This window comes from Engraulis encrasicolus, chromosome 8, assembly GCF_034702125.1.
Source record: "Engraulis encrasicolus isolate BLACKSEA-1 chromosome 8, IST_EnEncr_1.0, whole genome shotgun sequence".
Lineage (NCBI taxonomy): Eukaryota > Metazoa > Chordata > Actinopteri > Clupeiformes > Engraulidae > Engraulis > Engraulis encrasicolus.
In genome coordinates, this window is record NC_085864.1 from 49,129,357 (window position 1) to 49,146,511 (window position 17,155).

The following is a 17,155-nucleotide window of genomic DNA, read 5'->3' on the forward strand; positions in this document are numbered from 1 at the left end:
TTTGTCATACTGCTCTTGGAATTGCTCACAGATCAAAACGCTCAGGATAAGACATTGGCGTGGATGCCACCCCACCATTACCCTAACCACTTAACCATGACTGCCCTCCTCTTTCAGCGTTGGTTGGACTAATGACATTACTTAATTATTGTGTTTGAAGACAAAGTATCCAATCCACTATTAGTTTCTGTATACAGTATGTCCAAATAAATGTTTAATTATTGCCCAATTATTGCCCAACACAGTACTGCCTGCTAACCATCCCTAATATTTTCTTGTTATGGCCAAAGATTGCTCCTCTTTCAGTGTTGGTTGGACTAATGACAACACTTAATTACTTAAGTATCCAATCTAAAGTATCCAATCCACTATTAGTTTCTGTCTACAGTACGTCCAAATAAATGTGTAAATGTGAATGTACAAGTAGCACAGTATGAAGAAAAGGAAGATTTGTCCCTTTATTCATGTGGATTGTGTGTCTGTGTAGGGCCAGGGCCTCAGTGTGTGTCATTGAGTCATTGAGTCAAAAATAGAGAATTTGTCGGCTTACTTTATTTTACTGTGCTCTAGTATTGTATCTTATACGCAGTGTGAGATGTGTAAACTATGTCTGAGGGTAGGAGAGATTGGAACGATCAAATGTATGAAAAGTCCAGGGTCACATAAAGGGGCATTAAACCCTTCATGCCTTACATGCAGTACTCACAATAACTTTCTATATTTTTTTGTCATTCATGAGTGTGTTCACTATTTGGCCTATTTCAATGAAAGAAGTAATAGTAGGCTACCTATTGGTACAGTATTAGACCTACTAAAACTGGAGAAGAAATTCAACTTAAAAATTACCCCTGAAACTAGACATTCAAGTAAGGGCCTGACAAGAATCTCTCCCCATCATGTTATAACTGTGTGTAGTCTCTAATTCAGACAACGTTTGTTCTACTATATGTAAGCCTATAGAAACGATGCCTTTGAAATGGACTAAGTGAGAGTCCAAAGAGAGCTTGTGCTCAAGTGAAGAAAAGTGAAGCAGCCTGACCACTAACTCGGTATGGAGTTTTTGATGGCTCAAATCGGGTTTCATTGTTACGCACAAGTAACAGCATGAATATGGGCTACAACCTTTTTTGTATGACTGCATGAATTCAATGTGAAAGTGTGGCTGCCACTAGGCCTACAGATGGTGAATAATGGCTGTAGCCTGTGGCATATGTGTAGTTTCTAGTATTAGCCACTAGGAAGCGCTTGCTTCCACAGATTCAGATACACAGACCCTAATGTATTATCATGACTTTCATGTGTAGCTGAGCCGAAGGTGTTGCATCACTGCGAGGGCGGAGCCTGGGAACTACTTCAGAATGTGAAGTGAAAGAAGACTTCAGGTGACATTTCATGCGCAGGTATGGGTGTTGTAAACATAGGCTACCTGTCCTCTGAAGTATGTTTCCCTTCGGCAACAACCAGCAGTTTAACGTTTGAGGTATGTATATCTTAATTATGGACCTGCATCTTTTTGATCACACATGCACCTTAAGTCATGCGCCTGCCCAAGCTGTCCTTTTGGTGGGTGAAATGTTCAGATTTGTGATTTTTCAAAAGCAAAGACAGAGGCCTACACATATGAGAGTTGGCAATAATTTAGACTATCCTAAATGGTTCAGTAGGTCCATGTTGGTACGAGTACTGGCCAGTGCTCATCTCAAACTTCCCGGAAAGGATGGACATAGCCAAACACTAAACCTTGTCGACAGCAGCTAGGCCTAAATGAATGAATGGCTCTAGCCTACTAGGTTAGGCCTACATAGGCCTACTTGTGTGCGCGGTTTGGAACAGCAACACAGTTGTTTCCATAAGCAGAGCAACATACTGTAGGCTTATGAGCTGACATTGAGGAGTGCCTCATGGACATTTGACAGCGTTCTTGAAACAGCAGCATCATTATCTCGCCTTCCTGCTGGTTGCAGTCATACAGTATGTGCTTTGACAAAAGCAGAGTACAGAATAGCCCGTATTGTTAATTCGCAGAGGTGGAAAAACTGGATTGACAGTAAAAGTCCTGCTTACATTTTTGTTCTGGCTGAGTGCTCTCTTTTGGATTTTACTGTAGCTCATCAACCTGGGGTGTGGTCATGGCCCTCTATTAGCCTTTTATTATGTATGGCATTTGTAGTCCTGCCCTATAGCCTAATACATATATATTTGTGTTTTTTTTAATGTACCGGTAGTTATAAAAGTACAGGTAACACAAGAGGTTTATTGTTTACATGTCTTTTGATAGCATAAACCAGCACTTTCCAAACATAAATGTTTTACATTTTTACAGTAGTCTAATAGTAGGCCAGGCCTACAACATCATGTTTTTAAGGAGGGTAACTTTGAAGTTGTTGTGAGGCGTCAGACATACCAAAGCTGAACGGAACAGACGCAAGACGGACGTGGTCTTTCTGCTTAGTTTCGGCCGGTGTGTTCTACTCTGCCTTTCACACTGACAGCGTTGGCGTGCGCGGCCTGTCCTGTTCAAAACCCCCCCACAGCCAAATAAAAGCTAGTGTGCTACTTTGTCATTCATTTGAATGAGACACCGGCGGTCGCCGGCGTGAAAAATATGCTCGAGTTCTATTTTCCAAATGCAGCGCGGCGTGGAGCCGGTGTGGCAGGTTTTGTGATGCGCACAGGAATTCTCATGCGCCCTGTATCTAGGGTAGACTGAGTAAAGTTGAGTACAGGGTACAGTTGAGACAAATCAAATATATCTGTAACAACAAGACTCTGATCTAATTCCAAAGTGTAGGCATAACATAAATGACAGTCACAAAACATTTGGTGACCATATTGAAGATTTTATAATCTCTGTTTATGTTGACATTCGATTCCTGCCATACCTTTGTCCCACATCGCTTTCTGTAGCCTTGTAAGCAGATGTACAGGGCGCATGAGAATTCCTGTGCACATCACAAAACCTGCCACACCGGCTCCCGTGCCGCTGACGTGCAAGGTTGGTGTGCAAGGACAGATACGTTTCCATGTATTTTCATGCAACACTTTACCGCCCTAGTCAGAGCCATACAGAAGGGAGAGTCGGGCAATCTCCACTGTGTCCTAGGGCCGACTTCCGCATTAGCAAAATTAGCTGTTTAGCGTCTCAGAACTGCTTAAGCGTTGCGAATGTTAGTGCCTAGAAGTGGGCGTAGCACACAGCAAATGCGATGCGATGCAATGCAGGGAATATGATAAGACTTTGCTGTTCGTAGTAATAACTTCAGATAAACATCACAGATGGTAAAACTGTTGTGATTATCACCACCGAGACAGTTGATAGTTTACATATTTGTGGTGATTACCCCACAGTATAGTTCGTTAGTCCTTATTTTTGGCTGTTAATGTGGTGGTTCTATGTTGAGTCTATGGAAAGACAGCCGCTTTAGGCACGACCTTATCTTGTTGAAAGGCGGGGCTGCAATTTAATTCCTGGTTCTCCAATCGCGCAACTCTCCCCTCTATATGGCTCTGGCCCTAGTGTGTAAACTGCCTAACTTTGAAGTTGTTTTCCTGCTCCTGACCGTATTTCACCTCCAGGCTTCATCCTCCTCTGTGTGCCTCTGCTCGCCATACTCGCTAGCTCCATACTTTCTCTCGCACGTTCATCCTCCTTGCCTTTTCCTATTTACTATCTCCATCTCTGTCCTTGTCTTTCTTTTGCATTGACATACATTTATCATCTATCGTGTTTTGCTTTATCTCTTGGACATGTTTGCCATGCGCTCTGTGACTTGCTTTGCTATATTAAAATTTAATATGAGCTGAAAACTTGCTAGATTAACTTAATATTTGTCCCTTCCAACTTTAACCCATAGCATAACTCAATGAAGTTGATAGGACTTAATTCTTTAAATGTGTATTAATACCAGCAATGGCAGCTTTGGCTGAAGTATTATGCCAAAGTATGCAAGAAATTAACTAAATATTGGTTTAAGTCGTTGGACAGTCCAACTTCAACAGATATTTTTGCTCATTTGGACACAGGTAAAAATAGCTAGTGTTAATGTACTGTTGTTGTAGTGTGCTGTAGGCCTACTGCTATCATGCACAGTTGTGTAAATAGGAGCTTCATGTCGGCTGAACACTCTTTGAGTCGCATGTTGTGTTGTTGTTGGGCGTTCAGAATGCCCAACTGAATTTTCGGAATGAAAAAACCTCAGAATGAGCGAGGGCCAGACCTTGATGACCTCAAATGTGGCTACGGCACAGAGTGTGGTAATGAGGCGTGTTCATTGAATTGAGTTGAGCAACATGTGTTAACATGTGGCTATCTGAACCTGTTTTTCCACCCTCTGTTAATTCATTAGGTAGCCTACCGGTGTTACTTTTCAATATGCAAAAGAGAAAACGGAGAAACAGTTCTAGAAACACAAAACATTTTGGAAAATGAAAAACTGATAATAGTGATGATGATACAAGTAAAAAATGCAAACATCAACTCCATCACAGAGACTAAGCATTTTCAGCTAGACCTCCAGTGTAGTTATTTTTAATTAATTTATTTGTTTGTTTGAAAGATGTATTCAAATAAGTCTATGGATGTGTTCGCCCATAGGAAAGTGGTGTTGCTCATCTGGTTGAATCTTGCATGCTTTTATTGTGTGAAAAAGACTTTTATAAGGCCCTTGTGTGTGTTGTGGATTCTCTGTTTCTATGTTCCCTTTTTCAGGAATAAATCTCGAAATGGAGGTTCCCCCAGAGGGGGATGGAATCCCTGGAAAGGATTCCAGCCCAAACGAAGACAGTGGACATGGACATGTGGGGTAAAGCCAGTATAACAACAACAACAACAACAACAACAACAACAACAACAACAACAACAAAGATAGTAATATTACTATTAACAACAACAATAACAACAACAAAGATAGTAATATTACTGTACGGACTAAGCCCTGTATAGTCACGTACCCGAGGCTGATATGAATTGTTAAGACGTGTGCCTGATGCACTTGAAAAGGTAGCAGACGGAGAATTCGGTTGGTGAAGTTAAAATTATGTCCAGGTTTATTTTCCAACGGGCCACAACGGCAAATAACTCATAATAATCTCAAAGTAAAGATAACCAAAATAACAAACTTATTTCTCACCATAACCACTTTTAGTTTCAAGTTACATAGAACACAGTCGAAAACTGTTTGCTTCTCATCAGCCCTTCCTGTGCTGGAGTTCACCGTGGGTTTTTAAACATTTACCCAGATCACAGTACATGAAGCGCCCTCTAGTGGCTTGGCGACAAATTACAACAGAAAATACAGAAATAATACAAAAATGGCTCTTACAATTACTATTAACAACAACAACAACAACAACAACAACAACAACAAAGATAGTATAATATTAATAATAATAATAATAACTAATATTCATATTATTGTATTGTATTGTTTTCTGAGAATGCAAACACATAAATCATATAATATTATGGCAATTTGTATTTTCATCTAGTCAGGTACAACACACCTCTACAGCACTATTGTAATGCATGCATTTACATATTGTTGGGCCTAATTCCAATTGTAAACAATAATTTACATGTTTACACTATTTTGGTGTTTTGAACTTCATTACATATCAATCTGGATTCATGCAAAAGTGTATGTAAATCATATAAAGAAAGGTTTTGATGTTTGTGTTGTGCCATGGTTGAAAGGTTTTGATGTTTGTGTGTGTGTGTGTGTGTGTGTGTGTGTGTGTGTGTGTGTGTGTGTGTGTGTGTGTGTGTGTGTGTGTGTGTGTGTGTGTGTGTGTGTGTGTTTCAGCTCTATGGAGCGTAAGAGATCACCCTCGCCAGAGCTGAGCTGTGTGTCCATGAGGGACGATGCCCCTGCTGGTCAGAGGTGTGTATGGCTCTGAGATACACACAAGGAATACACACACCACAGCATGGCTCTGAGATACACACACCAGTATTTTGCAGCATATTGCTGGTTTGCTTCATGAACACTTTTTATGTTGGCTCCCAGCACCAAAAATGGCATTATTTTATCTTTTATCTTTTCAGGAGGTGTATGAAGTGCCTGTGTTATGCCCAATGACATGTAGTAACACATCTTTCAGCTAGAAATGCACTCAGAGAGTGCAGACCTCTGCCAAGGAAGCTCTTTGATAGAACATTTCACTATGCTACACCATATTTTCATTTAAGTCTTTATGCCTTCTTGTGGAGTTAGTGTCAGTAAATGTCAAAATTCGCCCTGTATGCAATTCAATTTGCGCTCACTAGGGGTGTCTAGATTTATAGGCTAGCATTGGTGAAGAATATTCATTTTCTTAAATCCTGGTTCCGGTTCGTGATCCGGATCAACACCAGAATTTAATCATTTTTTCCATTTCCAACAACTCCCCAGTTTCATCCAAATCCGTTAATAAGTCAAAAAAGTTGCTTGAAAAGAGAAAAAAACTTTTCTTCACCAAGGCACTCCAAAAAGTATAGTTAAAAATGTCTTTATTATTATGACATGTCCATTAAGGACTTTTAAAATCGCCCACGCGTAGTGGCAGTTGAGCCTTCTTCAGGGCATCCAAACATCCGTTTATAAGTTTTTGAGTTATCCTGCAGACAGGCAGACAGACAAACAAACAAAGTCATACAGACAAACAAACAAACGTGACAAAAAAAAAACCTCCTTGGGGTAGGTAACAATAGCCAAATCTTAACTAGGATGCAGACACCTTATCTTATGTGTAAAGACACACCAGAATCATGTGTTGTTTCTCTTACAGTTTCCATTCTTGTCCAGTGAGTGCGGAAATGCAACAGGTCCACAAATCTCACCTGCTCAACAAGTTTCAGTGTCTGATGGAGGGTCTTGTGCAACAGGGAAACCAGACAATGCTCAGAAAGATCTACACAGACCTCTACATGGTAGATGGGGGGAGAGGAGGAGTCATTGAAGAACATGAGGTCAGACAGATAGAAAGAGCATCCTGGAGAGAAGCAGCCCAGGACAGACACCTCCTTGAGAATGTAGAGGGAAACAAGCATTCTAATGAGCACCAGCAGGACAAGGATTCTAATGATCTCGAGGGAGGAGAGGATTCTAATAATTTACAGCAAGACAAGGAATCTGATGATATTGAGGGAGGAGAAGATTCTAATTATAAAGGAGATAATGATTGTGATGATCTAGAGAAAGATAAGGATTCTGATGATCTAGATAGTGATGGGGACTCATGGGCTCATGCGACTGATGGGGATGACAGGGATGACAGCGAGGAATCTGATGATGATTCTAATCGTCTGTTGAGGAATGAGGATTACAATATGTGGGAGTTCAGAAACGTAGAGAGACCAATCAAATGCAGTGATCTCTTTTCAGCATTGCCTGGAAAACAGGAATGCATCCGAACAGTGCTGACAAAGGGAGTGGCTGGCATTGGAAAAACAGTATTTCTGCAAAAGTTCATTCTGGACTGGGTTGAAGGAATGACCAATCAGGATATCGACTTCATTTTTCCTCTTGCTTTCCGAGAGATTAATCTGATGAAGGAGGAAACCATCAGTCTGGTGGATCTTATAAAGCACTTTTTCTCATACATGGAGGATCCAAAAGTCTTTATGAGTTCTGAGCACAGAGTCATGTTCATCTTTGATGGTTTGGATGAATGTCGACTTCCTTTAGATTTCCACTCCAACCCAGAGTGCTGTGATGTGTCAGAGTCAGTCCCAGTGGATGTCCTGTTGACCAACCTCATCAAGGGGAATCTGCTTCCGTCTGCTCTCCTCTGGATTACCACCCGGCCAGCAGCAGCCGATCAGGTCCCACCTGAGTGTGTGAACCGGGTGACCGAAATAAGTGGCTTCAATGACCAACAGAAAGAAGAGTACTTCAGGAAGAAACTCAGTGATGAGGGCCTTGCCAGCAGAACCATCGCTCATCTGAAGTCATCCAGGAGCCTCTACATCATGTGTCAAATCCCAATCTTCTGCTGGATCTCAGCTACTGTTGTAGAGAGAACATCAGATGGATCAGAGAACGTAGACATGCCAAGGTCTCTCACTGAGATGTACATGCACTTCCTTATCATCCAGGTCAGAATTAAACATACCAAATACACAGAGCACAATAAGAGTGATGGAGAAATGATCTTCAAACTGGGGAAACTAGCTTTTCAGCAGCTAGAGAAGGGAAATCTGATCTTTTATGAAGATGACCTGAAAGAGTGTGGCATGGATGTGACAGAAGCATCAGTGTACTCAGGTGTGTGTACTCAAATCTTCAGAGAGGAGGCCGGGCTGTACCACGGCAGATTGTTCAGCTTTGTGCACCTGAGCATTCAAGAATTTCTTGCAGCTTTGTACGTGTTCCTCTGTTTCATTAACAGAGAGAGAAACATGCCTGACCAACATCAAATCTCTGAGCTATCTGCTCTGTTCAGAGCATCAACACTTATGGAGCTTCACACAACTGCAGTGGATCTGGCCTTAAAGAATGAGAATGGACACCTGGACCTTTTCCTTCGCTTCCTTCTGGGACTCTCGCTGGAGTCCAATCAGAGTTTCTTAAGACACATACTACCACAGATCGATAGCCAGTTTCAAAGCTCAGAGCAGTCAGTCCAGTTAGTCAAACAAAAGATCAGAGATAATATTAGGTCAGGCAGATGCATCAACCTTTTCTACTGTCTGAATGAGCTAAATCAGCATGCTGTAGTGGAACACACTGACAGGAGCTCAGGAAAGCTGTCTGTGAAGATGCTCTTACCAGGAAAGTGGGAGATTGGAGAGTTTGAGTTTAAGACTTCAGAAGAGTATCTGGATAAATTTGATTTGCAGAGTTACATTAAGACACCAATGATGGATCATACTGAACTCCTCAGCCCAGATGATGTCCTCCAGAAGCTGATGGCATCTGATGTGTTCACATCATCCACCTCTGCAAAGTAAGTACTGTAGCCGATATGCAACTTGTAGAGAGAGTTGTTTAATTGTTGTTTATTGCTAAAATAGGCTATCATTGTTTTATAACAAGGAAGGCTGTCAATTTAGAAAATATACCACTGAGCTAAATAACTAAATTTTCTGATACAGCATAGGCAAACCAAATAGCCTCTCTCTGCCACATCTGCACTCTAATTGAATTCTCATAGAAACAAAGAAGCATATAGAAACATATAGAAACAGAAAATGCTACAGCTCTATCTGCAATTTACACACATCCTTGAGATGCATGAAGAATACCCCCCTCCCCAAATTACGAAGCACTGTATATTGTAGTTCACTCTGACTGTCTTTGCTATACAAATGCAATGAGCATCCAAAACCCATGAGCACTGATGACACATGTCAACATTCTCGAGAACGAAAGGGAAATAAAAAAGAATCTCATTTGATCTTGCGCATGCACTAGCGTTGGCACGGACACATCAGTGTGCGTCTGAAAATGCCACTGAAAAGTATCCTCCAGCTAAAATAATTTAGAGAAGATGCTCTCTCAACTGACTAGCAATTCAATAGACCTGTTTTGCAATTTTCTGCCCTTAAAATAGTTAGTAGACATCAAAATGACCAAGGCAAGAGGATAACACGCCAGCCTCATGAAAAAAGTTAGTGAGCGCCAGATCAGAATAGCGCGAAGACAAGGCTACTCAGGACGGCACTAAATAGAATATTTGTTTAAAAATTATTTTCTGATTTTCCTGTACAGGCTGGAGTCCTGTACTCTGACAGAGAAGATCCTTTCCGGTCTGGCCCCTGCCCTGACATCAAAATCCTCACGCCTTACAGAGCTGACAGTGACAACAGTGGTGGGGTATGTGCAAGTGTCTGGACCATCACTAACTCTGTCATCCTCAGCTGGTTGTCATCCAGACTGCAAGCCCTGGCAGTTCAGGTACTAATGACATCCCCCCCATTTCATCTTCATTTACAGCACTATTTTCAGTATATTATATTCAAGACAGATAACAGACAAAATGCACTAGGCTACAACTACTCTGAATGTTCATAGGTTCCATGTTTACAACGACAGGCATTTAAAATTTGTTTGGTATGTACTGAATTTGCAAATCTCAGATTGGCAGGTTAAGCAAATGTTAACCCAGGATTGTCTGGTGGTCTGAAGGTAGTCGGCTCACAAATTCTGAAAGAGATCCTGGTGGTAATGCTATACACTTTATTTTGCACATGCCACACACACACACACACGCACACACACACACACACACACACACACACACACACACACACACACACACACACACACACACACACACACACACACGTCACAGGGGTCAATTGCCTATTTTTGTTTGTTACCAACTTTCTTGCCCGTGACCAGGAAACCCAAAAAACAGGAATGTGGCAGGCAACGAAATGATGACAGAAACAGGGAATTCATGTCCATGAGTTCAGAGTCCAGAGTTTTTGTTATTCTTTTTTTAAAAAACCTTTTCTTTAAGTATGTCCAAGTCCAAAGTCCTAGTCCATAAAAATAATAAAATACTCAGTCTGTGGTAAGTCGCGTCCCCGAAGCCCCGCCCACGCAGCACCAGCCCGCAGCAGAGGAAGAGAGAACCCAAGCAAGAGTTTAGCCCAAGTTCTAGCAAGCAGCAGCAGAGCAGCAACAGCAGTAGCCCCGGCGGATTTTCACATTTCATTACCTCATTCATAAAGGAGTCATCAGTAGGATACCACTCACTTAATGTTGTATCAGAGACGGCAGGTTACGATAGACATATCCTTCCGTTGTTGTCTGTATTATTTTATATATATATATATTATTTTGGGTAGTGATGCATGCATAGGCCTATAATATCCAACAATTAATTTGATTTACTTTAATCAAAGTTGGTCAGGGGTGTGTTTATCAGCGGTGTTTTAAAATGAGAGGCAAACCGCTTCTGTCAACCTTTTTTCATGCAGACGCTGGATAACCATAGCAACAACACGAGCTCAAAATACATAGGCCTACAGAGCGCCCGTGCAGAACGCTTTCTTTGCCCTGTTTGTAAAGTTGAGAGCCCTTGTTGTAAAGGCATTTAGCGGACAAACTTAGTTGCACTATGCATTGCCACCAGTGCAGGAAAAAATAGGAAACAGACAGTAGACAATAATACAAATTAGGCTATTTAACTTTCATACATTCAGCACTTCATAGGGCTATAGACCGCAATTGACACGAATTGCACGGAGATTTCCCCGACATAAGGCGACGGCAATACAGTTAATTCGCTTGCGAAGTCTGGAATTAAATCTGGAGTAACATGGCGGCCGCAGATATCGGAAAAGCGACCGACTGTCAAGGTCTAGTTTGCGTCAATGACGTTGCCTCGCATCTCGAGGCCATAAGCAAAAAACTAGGAGGAGAGGAAAGACAAAGAGAGGGACACACAGACGTTGTGAACAGGTCGTAAAAACGGACCGATGGCCACCCTAGTGTTGTACAATGCCTACAGGGAAATATAAAAGAGAGACATCCTCCCCAGACGCACCTGTCCCCAATCAGGTCCAGCTCCCCACTCGACACAATTGGCTGAGATTAGTCCATTGAAAGTCATTAACGTGGCATTGGAAGCACCAGGAGGAGTGACGCATTGCAACAGCGTAAAGTAACACAAACAACAAAACACTATAAGGCCACTCTGTAATATTTGTTTGCTGTGTTTTTGTTTTAATCAAACCATCACACATGTGACACACACACTAAGACCTATACTTTAATTGACCTGGGAACCATAGAATACGAGAATATAAAACAAGGAGGACACTGCAGTAAGTCAAGCTCAGCAAAGAGACACTGGTCGTCACTGAATGAGAAGCCTTGAAAATGTCAACACTCAAAAAGGAAACACACTTATGATGCTGGAGTTGAATTACTATTTTATGTCACATTTATTTATAATTGTCATGTTTAACATACAGTGTCATGATGATGTGAATGATGTGAATCTCTCTTTGTCTTAGCATGAAGGGCTATTATCTGACAGATGACATCTGGTCCTATCTGGTCACTGCTGGTCTGACCTCACATACGTCTGCACTGTCTGGGACAGACCCCCCAGAATCCTTCTTTTCTACTCTTAGTAATGAAGACTGTAGACTGGAGAAACTACAGTAAGCACCTTTTGATGTCAGGTTGTGTACAGTATTTGATCACTTGCTGATTTTGTTGGTTTGCGCACTAATAAAGACAATATAAGTCTATACTTTTCATGGTAGGTATTCCAATACAAAGTAGAGATGCACCGGTTCCGGATCCGGCAGGATAATAGGGTTTTTCACAAGATCCGGGTCCGGCAGGATCTTAAGCAGTGGATCCGGTATCTGGCATATTACCTAAAAATCAGGGTCTGGTGCATCTCTGGCCTAGGCTTTTCAGTCAGTCTTTCACAACCCCAATCAACGCATAGAGTGAAAGCCCTTCGTAAGCGGCCGTTGCAGGCAGTGTGCCAATAAGCCAATGAGGCTAAAAAATAGTTTGAGCCAACGTAATACAAAGGGCCCACGTGTGTGAGTAGACCAAATATTTCAATTCTTTTGTAGATCCGGATCCGGCAGGATCTTAAACAGTGGATCCGGTATCCGGCATGATCCTAAAAATCAGGATCCGGTGCATCTCTAATAGAAAGAGAAAGAAAATCAACAAGAGTATCCAGAAACAACTTTGAAGAGTATATTTTAATTGATTTGTATTCCATTGAGGAAAATGAGTACCCTTCCTAAACATACATACGTAAGACCCCTCTAGCCAAAGAAGACAAATTAGGGGCCTACTTGGTGGTAAAACCCTTTTTTTCTAGTACAGGGTTCAGATGTTTGGTTTAGTTAATGACGATGCTTGTGGATATACTGTATTAGAAGGGATTTTTGTCCACTTTTGTTTGCAGATCACCTATAAATCATTAAAGTTTTATGGCTGTAGCTTGGCAAATGGGAACTTTGTTTCCCTCCATAGGATTATCATAGGGTTAATGTTTGGAGAGTGTCTAGGCCACCTCATGATCCTTTTCTTCAATCGAATCCAATTCAATTCAATTCAGTTTATTGGGACCATGTACAATTAAAACATAAATGTTTTGTACAGTTCATACGAGTGACGCTTCGGAAGTATTATGGTACCTGTAGGAGCCATAATTACTTTCTTTATTTTTTGTTTTCATTTTTGTATCATGTTTATGGGAATTGGTTTACTTTCGCTTGTGTTTTTTGTTTATTGGTTATTGTGGACATGGGTGTGGCGCTGGGCGTGTGTGGTGCGCAATTGGAAGCCCTTTAATTAGTGCCCACCTGGCACCTGCGCTTCAGTTCAGTTTGGCGTGGGGTGAGCATGGGGGAAGGCCATCCTTTTGTGTACCGCACTGCACTCTCGCACATCGCATGGACCTAACTCGAAAACTCTCTCAACCTGGAATAATTGTTCTGCCTTGCATCCGAAAGACCATTGGGGTCTAAAGACTATTGGTGTCTCGTGTGAAATGGTGAGCAATAAACCTCAAGAAATGGAGTCGAATGTGTGGACATAACACCTTTGAGTGCGCGTAGACAAGTGCATTTCCCCACCGCGGCGCTGAACCACAATTGGATCTGGTAGCCACAATAGTACCCATTGCTAAGCCTTTACAAAGCCCTTGGAAATGCTTTGTAAAGCATTAACAGTTCTCATTTTAGAATAGGTACCTGGATTTACTTAGGTAATGAATTATAACTTGTGAAGTAATCATGAACAAGCCTTAGCAAGCCACACGTGAATGCTTTATAAAGCATTAACAGTTCTCACATTAGAATAGGCACCTGGATTTACTTAAGTAATGAGTTATATAACTTGTGAAGTAATCATGAGAAAGCCTTAGCAAGCACACATGAATGCTTTGTAAAGCATTTGTTCAATTCCTGTATCCACAAGACGTATCACATTAGACTCAATTCATTCTGTGTTTAACATGTCATGTCCTATGAGGAATAATTCAGATTTATATGCTAACAAATGATTAAGAAAGAGGTTAACTAACACGTTAGCAATCGTACACATGAAGTGAATTCACCATGTACAAACCATTAACAAACAATACCTAGTAATGATTAAGTGATGAGTCATAATAAAGAGATAATGGTTAACATGTGATTCAAAGAAGATGAACGTCATCTGAGACTAGCCCGTAAAAGTCCTCAACAAAGTTCCAGACGAGAGTATTAAAAAACGTTTTCACTGAATTGTGATTAAGGCTTATACTTTCAAGGCAACACTTAAAATATATTTCAAATGTTACCTACTATCAATTAGACAAGGATTTTCGTTATCAATACTGATGCTGATTTCACTTTTCATTGTGCATTAATCAGTCCCACCAGGAAATCGCGGGCATCTTCTAAAAAAATCGCGGTCGGAATTGCCAGATGGTGCACGAGGATTTCCAGAAAATCGTGATAAAAGTTGCGGAGCTTCTTACTGTGTTGTTGCGATTTTGTTGCGGCATGAAGTGAAAGGTGCGATTTTTAATGTGTTTCCCCACGCTTGAAAGTAAAGGACACTACCACATTCCAGTCCTCTGGTGTTTTTATATTATTTCCATTTTTATATTATAATTTTGGTCTTTAAGCAAAGCAGGAAAGTGGCCAGGGCGAGTTTTTAGCCAGAATGTTGTCGTGAAAAGTTCCATCTCTTTCATGCTGCCATTACGACACACTTCATTACAATGCTGTTTATGGCCGTTTGACTCTGTCGTAAGCATACAAACTTCGATATCGATATCCATTCCTGACTTAAACAGTGGATACATAATTAACTATTATCACTTATAAGTAGGCGGGCGGAATTAGGCGACTTGGCTATAGTAACCTCATAAGCTGACAACAACCGAACCACAGGACTTAATCTATAATTTTATATCATGGCATTCTCCAAATACTATGCCTGTTTAATCCGTTTTGCTTTCGCTGTCCTTTATGAACGCGCTTGCGTTCAGCCCCCGAAGACTGTTATGTTCCGCTTGCGAGACGGTCACTTTCCCAAGGTGAAGTGTTCCAGCCTTGCTAGTAACGCGCATTTTCCCCATTGTGGGCTTAATGTTATGATGCATATCTGGCGAGGTAAACGTTATATGCCCTGCTTTTAAGTTTGCCCCAACCAAGGATGTTTCCATAGGCTGTGGCCTGATATGCACCTCAACTCAACGTGCTTAAAATGCATGTGAAGCTCACGCTTCAGTCTAGAAAGAGTAGCCTATTGGTAATTCTTTGCATTGAGCACCATCGGTTGAGTTTTACAATCAATACAAAAAAGACACGTTTATAGCCTACATGGTTTTGTCATCCAGCATGCAATCGAAAATAGACGAGTGGCTACTTCATCCCAAAACCTAGATGGGCTATTAGCAGAGAACTGTCTTGCATTCATCAAAGGAGCTCTACTGAGCGGTTGCCTACTTCAGATGCTGGTGAATGGTTCGAAAGGAAAATAATTTATGTTCATGTCTGTTCAAGACAGTCTTGCAATTGGCCTAAATAAATGTGTTGTAGTCTATTCCTTAGTTTTAGTTGAATAGCTAGAGCCTAGGCCATTTTATTCCCGAGCGTTAAAAGCAGGAGAGCCTGGACGTTGCAACCTAGGCTGAGGCATTTGCTTTCGCTATCGTTGTCACTTTTGCATACTAAAACGCAATTGAACTCAAAGTAGGCCTATTTATTTAATAACTATTGGCTATAGGCCTACAGCAATTCTGTGAAAGTAGTCATCTTTCCATGGGAATAGCAAAGTCCAGCACGCACGCTTATTTCTCTCCTTCCATTGACAACCCACAAGCTCCTGCAAGGGGAGGGAAAAAACAGCGCTGTCCATACGCTTCCTAACAGGTGGCGACCCCACCACTAGTCTCACAGCCATGAGCACACAGACGAATTTTCCTCCACGCACTAAGTTTTGAATCGACCCAAGACACTTGTGATGAGTGATTCATTTTACACTGCAAATGCTTCTTTGATAACTTGACAGCTAGATGTTATTGTAGAGGTGTTCTCTGCTGTAGCTCAGACTGCCAAACTCTAACGTAATGAGTAAGGAAGGAAGCACATCCTTCTTGAAAGGAAGTTTGTCGTCGACGTCAGTGAAGTCAGCTCAACATGGATTGGTTCAAAGTGTTCAAGTTGCGGGAAATCGCGGTGATTGGTTAAAGTTGCGCTCTCGCGCAGAATTCACAGGAATTCATTGAAGTTGTGAAAAACACAGCGATCGCAACATCGCGATTTCCTGGAGGGACTGATTAATATGAGCTTCGTTGAGGAATTTTATGGGCTGGTGCTGGTCTCAGATGACGGAAGTAACGCCGGCGCAGTTTTAGCAGAAGAAAAGTTTTCGGCTTGTGTTGACGATAATAAACTGCTGGACTATTTACAGATTTCCAAATGCTTCGTTTTGTGAGTACAGACCATATTTGTACTACTGTAGAAGTTTGGTGTCGTGACGTGATTTTTGTGGGGTAAGTTTGGAGAAAGTGTCCGGGATTCATGTGTGCTTGTGACAAGCTATCCGGAATAAACATTGAATAACTCGCTTACTCTGTTGATGTAAGCCCAAGCCAGAAAACACTTCGGGTGGACTACTGGATGGGTGTCACGGTTCAAATGGCATTAGGGTGAATCTACTCCGAACCATCCCTTTAATGAAATGCATTAATAATGGTCATTCTCACTCATAGACTGATCATGTCTATCAGTGGACAAACCAACAAAATCAGCAAGGGAACAAATACTTATTAGTGTCACTGTATGTTTGTTTTGCTTGAAAGATGACAGCTGTGGATCTCCCTCTCTCTCGCTCTCTTTCTTTCTTTCTTTCTTTCTTTCTTTCTTTCTTTCTTTCTCTCTCTTTCTGTGTAAGTGTGTGTCTTTTGTGACTGTTTTTTATGTCTTTATAGTAGAGCTGGGCAACGTTAACGCATTAACGGTGCGCTAACCATTGAGGTCAATATCGCCTGGCAATTTTGTTAACTCTACGCAGCAGGATTTTCTTCGTGTTTTTTTTTTTGCCTTTTATGGCCGTCCTTCGTGGCTTTTATTTTGAAAGCGTCAGCGCGCTTGTTGCTGCTTCCAGTGACTGCTGACAGAGAAGAAGAATGTCTAGAAAAGTAGGCAAAACAAAACAGGCATAGCCTACATGAGGACGTCAACTTCTGAATG

General features: G+C 41.4%; 1 protein-coding gene across 1 annotated transcript; it reads left to right on the plus strand.

Moving 5' to 3' along the window:
- The first annotated feature begins 5,804 nt into the window (after positions 1–5,804).
- Positions 5,805–12,198, plus strand: LOC134453944 (NLR family CARD domain-containing protein 3-like). The gene is made up of 4 exons (XM_063204691.1): positions 5,805–5,879; positions 6,766–8,925; positions 9,690–9,875; positions 11,948–12,198. The coding sequence occupies exons 1-4, from the start codon at positions 5,806–5,808 to the stop codon at positions 12,099–12,101; spliced, it is 2,574 nt and encodes an 857-aa protein (XP_063060761.1). The 5' UTR covers position 5,805; the 3' UTR covers positions 12,102–12,198.
- The last annotated feature ends 4,957 nt before the right edge of the window (positions 12,199–17,155 follow it).

Coding starts and splice junctions, on each gene's coding strand:
- LOC134453944 (XM_063204691.1), top strand. CDS start 5,806: ATGGAGCGTAAGAGATCACCCTCGCCAGAGCTGAGCTGTGTGTCCATG. Junction 5,880..6,765: donor GATGCCCCTGCTGGTCAGAG/GTGTGTATGGCT, acceptor TTTCTCTTACAG/TTTCCATTCTTGTCCAGTGA. Junction 9,876..11,947: donor TGCAAGCCCTGGCAGTTCAG/GTACTAATGACA, acceptor TCTTTGTCTTAG/CATGAAGGGCTATTATCTGA.